General features: G+C 39.0%; 1 protein-coding gene across 3 annotated transcripts in view; it reads left to right on the top strand.

Moving 5' to 3' along the window:
* Positions 1 to 5696, top strand: part of MYH2 (myosin heavy chain 2) — a 31866-nt gene extending 26170 nt beyond the window's left edge. For all 3 annotated transcript variants that reach the window (XM_027774909.1, XM_027774908.1, XM_027774907.1), the window contains exons 32-38: positions 1 to 129; positions 217 to 420; positions 1443 to 1568; positions 1648 to 1818; positions 1909 to 2013; positions 2139 to 2234; positions 5417 to 5696. The exon at positions 1 to 129 is cut by the window's left edge and continues 210 nt beyond it. In XM_027774909.1, coding sequence (XP_027630710.1) covers positions 1 to 129; positions 217 to 420; positions 1443 to 1568; positions 1648 to 1818; positions 1909 to 2013; positions 2139 to 2234; positions 5417 to 5569 — 984 coding nt within the window. In that variant the 3' untranslated portion in view covers positions 5570 to 5696. The remainder of the gene's footprint in view (positions 130 to 216; positions 421 to 1442; positions 1569 to 1647; positions 1819 to 1908; positions 2014 to 2138; positions 2235 to 5416) is intronic.
* Positions 5697 to 10037: the final 4341 nt, after the last annotated feature.

Here is a 10037-nt window from a genome sequence, read left to right as displayed (position 1 = left end):
AATGACGCCATCAGGCTCAAGAAGAAGATGGAGGGCGACCTCAATGAGATGGAAATCCAGCTGAACCATGCCAACCGCATGGCCGCCGAAGCCCTGAGGAACTACAGGAACACCCAAGGCATCCTCAAGGTAAATGACTCTAGGAGATGGTCCAGGGATGACGGGCGGAACTGTCATCCTGAGAAAGTGACATCTCAATGAGTGTTTGCTCCACAGGACACCCAGCTCCACCTGGATGATGCTCTGCGGGGCCAGGAGGACCTGAAGGAGCAGCTGGCCATGGTGGAGCGCAGAGCCAACCTGCTGCAGGCCGAGATCGAGGAGCTGCGGGCCACCCTGGAGCAGACGGAGAGGAGCAGGAAAATCGCAGAACAGGAGCTCCTGGATGCCAGCGAGCGCGTCCAGCTTCTCCACACACAGGTGGGATCAGTACAAAAAGACCCCTTTTTAGTACATGTTGATGTGTCCCAGTATTTATAAGCCTGAATTTTTTATATGACAATCAGGTTTTATACTTCTACTAAATTTTCACTGTCTTTGAGAAATCTTCCACTGTTTTAGTTTGCAAACTTAATTCACCTCCTTTAATGTTCTAAGGCTGCCCTATTTTCTGCTGGGTTAACATAGACCTTCATTTTCTTTCCTTATTTTTTTTAAGAATTATTTATTTAACTTCATTTATTATTATTTTAAGTTTACTATAGGGCATGTCCACTCATTAGAGAGAGAAAGAGGGAAAGTGAAAAAGCAAGCCGCCAGCTCTAGGACCTGAACTGCAGTCTATCATTAAGAGTCCAGCGCCTTAGGGAACCAGCAGTTAACGTAATGGCTATGTCGCTGGACTCCCATGTAGTTGACCGCGGTTCATGTCCCGGACCCGGTGGCTTAAAACTCACGCCAGGCGCGTGTGCGTGCGTGCCCAAGATCCTGAGAGGAGAATGGAGGAGAAGGGATTGCGGCGTGACCATACCCCTGGGGGGTGATTTCTCGCTTTCTGTCTCTATGTCTCTCTCTGTCTGTCTGGCGAGCACACGCGCCCTACAGTGAAAATCTCTCCAAAAAAAAAAAGAGTCCAGCGCCTTAAATACACACCACTTGTTGGCCCTGTCCCTCATTTTCATTACTGACATTTTTGTTGTAAAGAAATTGAACATGATGGATCTCTATTATAAGTTATCTCTAGGATGGTCACATAATTAAATGGCAATTAAAAAATTATAGAACTATTTGGGCTACTTATGAATTTGGTGCTTGAAAATGCTGACTATTCTATCACATTTCTATTCTATTTTATTGTACTATGTAACAAAATTCTTTAATATGTATGGAAAGGCAGTCGAATGGCAAATTTTTATCTGAATTCTTAAAGAAAAAATAAACAGCAACCGTGAATTACTTTGGTTACACAGTAATAAAAGAAAGTATAATTTATTTTTAACCAGAACACCAGCCTGATCAACACCAAGAAGAAGCTGGAGACAGACATTTCCCAGATCCAGGGAGAGATGGAGGACATTGTGCAGGAAGCCCGCAATGCAGAAGAGAAGGCCAAGAAGGCCATCACTGATGTGAGTAGAGGGCAATGCAGTGGTGGGCAATATGAGCTCTCTCAGCTCTCTTAACCAATTCTGTTTTATTGCTTACCAGGCGGCCATGATGGCTGAGGAGCTGAAGAAGGAGCAGGACACCAGCGCCCACCTGGAGCGGATGAAGAAGAACATGGAACAGACAGTGAAGGATCTGCAGCTCCGTCTGGACGAAGCTGAGCAGCTGGCGCTGAAGGGAGGGAAGAAGCAAATCCAGAAACTGGAGGCCAGGGTGGGTCTCCAATATCTATTTATTCCTATATATTTACTTGTTCTCAATGCGTTATTGGATCAAAATTCTTAAGAGCCCACTTATTTGTAGGTGCGTGAGCTGGAAGGTGAAGTTGAGAGTGAACAAAAGCGTAACGTTGAGGCTGTCAAAGGTCTGCGCAAACATGAGAGGCGAGTAAAGGAACTCACTTACCAGGTATGGCAGTACTTTTTTTAAAATCACCTAAGTAAGCACTCTTCCAAATATCTGTGAAATTCTTATATGCAATGATGTAATAGTCACGTGCTTTAAAAATGCCTATGTTTTTTGTAATCTTTCAGACTGAAGAAGATCGGAAAAATATTCTCAGACTTCAAGATTTGGTAGATAAACTTCAGGCAAAAGTGAAATCTTATAAGAGACAAGCTGAGGAGGCCGTAAGTAATCTTAACATAAAAGGAAAGAAGAACATTTTTGGGTTTAGAAAGGCCAATAAATAATTATAGCCAGTAAGCTATTTGTAGTTTAGAAGGCTGTGTACTTAAAAATCTTTGTATATTTTTGTACTTACTGCTTATCATTTATACTCTCAGAAGCTTGATTTAAAAATGAACTTATGACCCACTAAGAAATTAAAAAATTTAAAAGCTTAAATAATACAAGCCATATTCTCTAGCCACAGTGTGATAAAACAATAAAATCTGGGACCAGTAGGAGGCATGGTGGTTAAGACATTGAATCTCACATGGCTGACTCCTCAGTTCAAGTCCTGGCTTGAAAAACACAGGTGCATGTGTATGTGTGCCCAAAATCCCAAGAGGATAAGGGATTGCGATGTGGTCATTCCCCCCAAGGGTTGATTTCTCACTTTCCCCCCCTCTCTCTCTGTCTCTCTCCAGTGAGTACATAGGTCCTATGGCAAAAATATAAAACAAACAAACAAATAAATAAATAAAATCATAAGAAAATAAGAACAAAAATGTTCAGGTACTTAAATATGAAAAAACTAACTTTTCTAAATAATTTTTAGGTTATGATGGGAATTAAAAGCAGAATTACTCAATAATTATTCATTATAAATAAAATTACAAGAAAGATACAATTTTTATAAACCTATAGAATCTAGTCAAAGCTGTACTTGAAGCCTAATTCATTGCTTTAAATGCTTTCATTATGATCAAAAATATAAAGAAGTGAATAAACTGGTGGTCTGATCAAAAAATTATAAATACTAATACAATGAAAATAAGAAAGACTTTAAAAGTAAAAGTATAAATTCATTAATGAAAGTATAGTAGTTCTCTTTTATCTATAGGGAATACATTTCAAGGCTCGCAGTAGATGCCTGAAACCATGGATAGTATTAAACTCTATATATGAGAGGTCCCTTAAAATGTCCATGGAACATATGTCTTATGATAAAGTTACACATAGAGTTCAAAATATTTTATACCAAAATAAACTTGTATTCTAATTCCATTTTTCAATGAGCTTTTTAAGTACCCTTGTATACTAGTAATTTAAAAAGCTACTATGTGACAGGTAGTGCATACAGGACAGATACACTGGACAAATGATGATTCACATCCCGGATGGGATAGAGAGGGGCAACGTGAGATTTTACCACATGACTTAGAACATAAAGGACCAGCAGTTAGCTATGTCGCTGGACTCCCATGTAGTTGACTGTGGTTCAAGTCTCGGACCTGTTGACTTAAACTTATGTGTGCGTGTCCATGATCCTGAGAGGAGTATGAAAGAGAAGGGACGGACTGCAGTGTGCCCATGGCCCCAGGGCGGGGATGATTTCTCGCTTTCTGTCTCTCTGTCTTTATGGTGAGTGCTCGCACCCTATAGCAAAAACCTCTCCACACACACACACAAGAAAAGAACCAATTCTGATGTAGATCGTCCTGAGAAGTTAATGAAAAAAGCACCATGTTTACAGCTTCATGATTTTAATAGGTAGCATGGTGGTTAAGGCACTGGACTCCCACATGGCTGACCACAGTTTGAGTCCAGGACCTGGAGGCCTGAAAATCACTCTCAGGATGTGTATGTGTACATGCCCAGAGTCCTAGGAGAGGAATGAAAGAGGAGGTATTGAAGTGTGGCCATCTTCCTTGGGGGTGATTTCTCACTTTCCCCTCACTGCCTCTGTCTCTCTCCCGTGAGTGCATACATCCAATGGCCAAAATCTACAAAAAAAAAAACCCAAAAAACAAAAAACATAACTTAAAACATATGAATTGTTTATTTCTGGAATTTTCATTTAATAATATTTTCAGACCATCATTGATTATGGGTACCTGAAAACGGGAAAGTGAAACTGAAGACAAGAGGGGACTACTTTATACTATTTTCAGTAATATTTTATAACTTCTGTTGAGTTAATTAAATAAATATACTTCTAACTAGTTTAACCAAGGAAACAGCGAAAGAAAATACAAACTCACATTAGGAAGAGAAAAGTGATAAACCATACACATAGAAGTCTATTTTTTAAATATAAAATATGAATCTGTCAGTCAAGTTGAAATTCTGAAGAAATTAATTATTTTTCTAGGAGAATATAAATTACCAACTTGGCTATATAAATTACTTCAGAATTACTATTAAAATGGCCTAGGTTCAGATAGGTCTTTCAAAATTTCAAGGAACAGATAATCCCTCAGCTATGTAAGCTTTCAAGAGCATGGGAAAAGATAGAAAGCTTTCCAATTCATTTTAAGAAGCTCACATAACCTTCATACCAAAACCTGTCCAAGAGAGAACAGAGGGGAAAAACGAAAGCCAGTTTTATTCGTGAGGGTAGTGACAGCAGAGATAAATTACTAAGTAGTAAAACACTTACTTTATTAAAAGGAATTGTCTGTCACTGTGATGAAATTAAAGGCTTCATTCTTACAATGTTAAGGATGACTTAATATTAGGGAATCTCTCAACAGAATTACCACAACTAAAGCAGAAGAAAAAAGTTAATCGTTTTGAAATGGGCCCAAATGATACACGATAAAATTTAACCTTTATTTCAACTCATAAAAACTATCAATAAATTAATTCTTAATATGACAAGGAATATCTAACTCAAGTAAACAGTCATCTCACAGCAAACATTAACATATGTGCTTTTTACTTTGTGATTTTATTCATTATTATTACTATTTTTAATTTACTATAGGGACAGCCACTCACCAGAGAGAGAGACAGAGAAAGACAGACAGACAGACAGGGAAAGTCAGAAAGCAAGGTGCTAGGTCTGGGACTCGAACTGTGGTCAGCCATGTGGGAGTCCAGTGCCTTAACCACCATGCCATCTGCTGGCCCTAATAGCCATGCTTTTAATATTTTTGCCTTCTCTGCTCTTTTTTTTCTTTTTTTTCTGGCTCCACTGTGATATATATCTTTTAATATATTTGGGTTGCAAAATTAAATATGAGATTATTTATCAGACACTAAGCCACAAATAAATTATAAAAATAATATCAATGATAAGCAAAACCTAATAGGTCAAAAGATTTTGCTTTATCCATAGATGACAAGTCCTTTCTCTCCTTGGGTCTGCAAAGTCTGCAAGATACACAGTAAAGGTTTCTTACAATCCCATTTCTATCCTCAGGAGGAGCAATCCAACACAAATCTATCCAAGTTCCGCAAGCTCCAGCACGAGCTGGAGGAGGCCGAGGAGCGGGCTGACATCGCAGAGTCCCAGGTCAACAAGCTGCGGGTGAAGAGCCGGGAGGTCCACACCAAAGTCATAAGTGAAGAGTGACCCAGCCCTGATGCTATGGAATGACTGAAGGGAGGCACAAAATGTGAACTCTTTGGTTGTTTCCCTCTGTAATTATTGTCTACTCGACCCTATTTATTGCAAAGGAAATAAAAGGCATAGGGGTACTTTGCACACAACTTCCTCAGACTGGTCTTGTCTTTTCTCTCTTCCTGAAGCCATGCCAAAGTCGGAATAATCACAGAGTTGCCCATCATACTCGATCTGACCCTAAGAAGTATTTATGTATTCAATTTTATTTGAAGTCCATAACAATACTTTGAGACTATAAAGGTGACACATTCAGGGAAGCTTGCTCTGAGTAATAGAAATTTAGAAGTCACCCTTATTTCTTTCTAACCTTTCCTGACATCTGCACATAGTAAAATCCTAGACAGTTCCTACCATGAACCAAATGTTTTTGGGTCTATGCAAAGAATGGCAGTATCTATATTCTCACACATGAGATTCAGACTGAGCTATAGCTGTAACTCACCTTGTTTGATAACAGTTTTCAAGAACTTTAGTCCAAAGTATAATTAGTCCCTGAAGATTTTCCTTATTAATACCAATCTATCACATGCCCTCGGTATGTGCATTGGTAAAAGGTTTGACATAAGTGAGACATGACCCTTCTTCCTATAAAAGCTATGGGGCATTTATCAAGTCTGGAAACAGAGGGAATATTATATATAATTTTGTGATATCAATAAACCTATAAATCCAGACTTTATGGCTTCCTATATAATCATATGAAGAGCCAAAATAAATGACTGAAAGTACCAATGAAATAGGGATCTCAAAGTAGATTATTAAAATGGATATTCAACACACATAATATGAGTATGAGTTCAGTACAAAAAGTAGATAGAAGAGCAATCTGGATTTCTCAGAGAAGGTTTCCTAGAGGATCACAATTTCCTAAGCTGGGTGCAGTTGAGATGCATAGCCAAAAATATACTCTTCCTGGACAGCATAAAGGAGAAACTCAGGGGTAACTTCCCATCTGAGCCGAAAGCAGGAGAATCTTCGTTTACATGGCAGCATGTTAGAGACATGGGAGCAGCTGACAGGCAGGTTGGATTCACACCATCCACAAGCCTCGGGAAGGGTGTGGAACCGCTCCTCCTGCTGCATTGTCCACCTGTCACTTTGTTTTATATCACCTGTTGGTGTTGCAGTGTCTCTTAACTTGGCAGTAATGACCACCACAATGTCTTACTTTCTACTTATTGAAAAGTTTCCCCAGAACAGGACAAAAGGCTGTCTTAAAGTTCCCGTAAATCCTATTGACAGCGTTATTAAAATGTTCTTTCCTTTTGTGACTCATTCCCCACATTTTGCAGATACCTAAAAAAGAAATATATGGGTAAGAAAGTAAAATGATGTACCTGTGGTAACAAAGCAGGCTGACAGGTGGCTAGAAAGACCCTCTGGGATGTTGATCCCCTGCCGAACCCTTCCCGATGGCTTTAATCTACTCAAGGTAGAACAGCGTGCTCAGCAAGCATGCTGACCTGCAAATCAGCCTGGACCAGGGTCCAGACTGCTGTGTGATTTGTGGAGTCCCTTCTATTCTTTAGATCCCAGTTACTCTCTTAGTAAAATGAGTATTAGGGATTAGATAGATGGTTCTTTACAGGAATACAATCGTGAGACCATCATAACTGGTGTCTCCAGATAACCGCTTTCATAAGGCAACCTATTTCCACTAAATCAATTGAAATATGCGTAATAATATGGAGGTGGATGCAAAACAGGGTACATTAGGTCGCAGTCCCAGTTAGACAATGTTGAGAAAGACATGCACCATAGAAGAAAACAACAAAAACATCTTTTTAACTTAGAACAGAAAACAATATTCTGATATTGTTTGCAAGTAAATATTAAGTATATATTACGGGTAACTGATGGAGAAGCCATGGATGTTGCATATTTAGACAGAAATGTCCTGTTTCTAATATTTCCCAGGTGAGTTTCACAGAGTAAACAAGATTTCACAAGCAACTTTTAGTTTGTTTTTTTTTTTGTTGTTGTTGTTGTTTTTAATGAAAGAAGCAGGACATCTCTGGCCAGGCAATACAAAACAGTTTTGGAGCAAGGTTGAAGTGGGAGTGGAATGATTTGACAGAAGTGACTGACTGGAAGAAACCAAAATAACTACCTTTGACTGCTCTTCATGAAGCAAGTTTCAAAATTAAATAGCCAAGCATCCTTGAAAAGGCACAGTAAACTGCAGAGAAAAGAAAAGAAATCACGCCTTCCTGGGAGGAACCAACAATGTTTTAATAACCCTCTGTTAAAGAGCAGAAACGTCCCTCCCCTGTATAATATCTGCAATTGTGCGGGCAGTTGAAAAGACTTCAGACAGGCGCCTGGGTGAAACAGAAGAGCAGCGGGCAACAAAGTCCAGGGATTCCAGAACTTGGCTGTCTTTGAAACAACACCTTACATTATTCCAAAGGCAGATCCCTTTCAGATTGCCAACAACTCAAATTATTTATAGGAGATTGATTCATATACTTAACCCAATGAGAGAGGAAATATTTCTAATTATATCCAAACATCTTTAATATGAGGGGAATTAGTCCTGGAGACCTTCAATGCCAAAAACACGTTTTGCCAAATATGTTTTAAGAAAGAGGAGGAGGTTACGTGTTTTCCATATTTGAGCCTATAAAAGTACCCTTGGAATGAGTATGACTTGTCTTTCCTCATCAAGCTTCAAGGTAAGTGTGTGTGAGGACAGGGCTCTGTTTGGAGGACGCGAAGGGATGTCTGGCTGCCCGCACACATGCCACACATCCCTGGCTCCCACTGTCCCTGGCAGCCCAGCCAGTGAAGCACCAGCTTACTCCGTAGCAATTTTAATTAGATGTCGCAGTCTTCCCAGTCACTTCCTGGTTGTCAGTTAAGAATTGTGCTATCATTGGGAATTGTTAGAATGTAATCCAAAGAAATTTGTTTTCCTTTTCTTTTAGTTCTGACCCACTTCAAGGTTGCACTTCTAAGGTAAGATCCTGATTTTTTTCTCATGCATCACAGAAATGCCATGGATCTGCTGCAGTGGTGTGGGGAGTGGCTGGAGGGGTTAAAATAAATGAAAGCATTTCAATTTCATGGTTGTTTAATGCTTCTCTTGCAAACTGTGAGGGGGACTGTAGAAACTGGTTCTGGTTAACTCATATCCTCTGCAATATATGGAGATGCTTTCTCAGAGTCTTTGAGAGAACTATACACAGTTCTTTTCTATTGCCAGCATTATAATTTGACTTTTAAATGAATGCATTACAGCATGCATTCACATGCAACAGTTCGGGTCATTAGGATTCATTTATAGAGAAAATATAAATTTTCTACACAACAGCTTTTACTCAGCAATACATAATATAAAAAAACTTGGAGGTAATGTCTAAATGATAAATAAAATGGCCTGAATCCTTATCATAGAAAAGTTGCCTAAACTGCATCTTGTTTCACAGTCTATGAAAAACGAAATTAATACATATATATTTTACAAAAAAGTGATTATGAGCACTTTCAGCAAGACAAAGCAGTTTAATTGTGCTATCTGAGTCGCTACAATTTGAATGGAAAAATGTGAAAGTTTACCCACTGAGCTTTGCTGGAAATTATATCTCTATTATTATAAAATAGATTATATATAAAGATCTTTGATAGGATTAGGTAAAATGGCAAGAAATGGATCTTGAAAAGAAATTTGTGAAATTTCTGAGAATATTAGTAACGGACTAAGAAAACACCAGCGATCATGTTTTATAATAAGTCATTGAGAAATGCTAAAGACCAACAAAGAAGCCAATTGTCAAAATGATGATACAGATACAAGAGAAATTCATGTGTAATAGAATCGTTTTTTAACAAAACACTACAAAACAAATCTCCTTGCATTTCCGCCTTTCTTTACATTAGATAGTCTCTGTCATTCCCAAGTCTATAATGAAAAGATTTTCATCACATGCAAAATACGATAGTTCCCATCATTTTAGCAACACAACCCTATTGCTTTAATTCACAAAGCCTTGACCCCATAGCTGTATCCAGCATCTGTTTGGCTGTGTAAAGGATGCTCCCTGCCTGCAAGATGCTTATAATCCAGCAGGGGAGATGAAAACTAGCCGTGTAAGACCTGCAGAACATCCTGCTGTCATCTTTGCTCTGCATTCTGTATAAGTCAGTGAGTGGTAGGCCGCTTCTAAAGATCAACATACATAACAGATGAGCAGAGAAAAAACAGCTAAGAGTGGCTCACGGTAGGGGAGCCAGAAACAACAGTCTCTCCAAATGCAATGATGAATTATCTGTCAACACCGGTGCAGAACAAGGAGACTGACATATCATCTACAACCACACCAGGGAGGTAGTCATACCCAAAGCAATGCTAAGCATCCAACTGGTCAGTGATTTGGGGGGTGGGGGGGAGAGAAAGAAAAGAAAAAAAAACTTTTTA

The sequence above is a fragment of the Tupaia chinensis genome, unplaced genomic scaffold (genome assembly GCF_000334495.1).
Source record: "Tupaia chinensis unplaced genomic scaffold, TupChi_1.0 Scaffold000493_1, whole genome shotgun sequence".
Taxonomy (NCBI): domain Eukaryota; kingdom Metazoa; phylum Chordata; class Mammalia; order Scandentia; family Tupaiidae; genus Tupaia; species Tupaia belangeri.
Note: the sequence above shows the minus strand (reverse complement) of the source record. Positions and strands in the feature narration are given on the sequence as shown.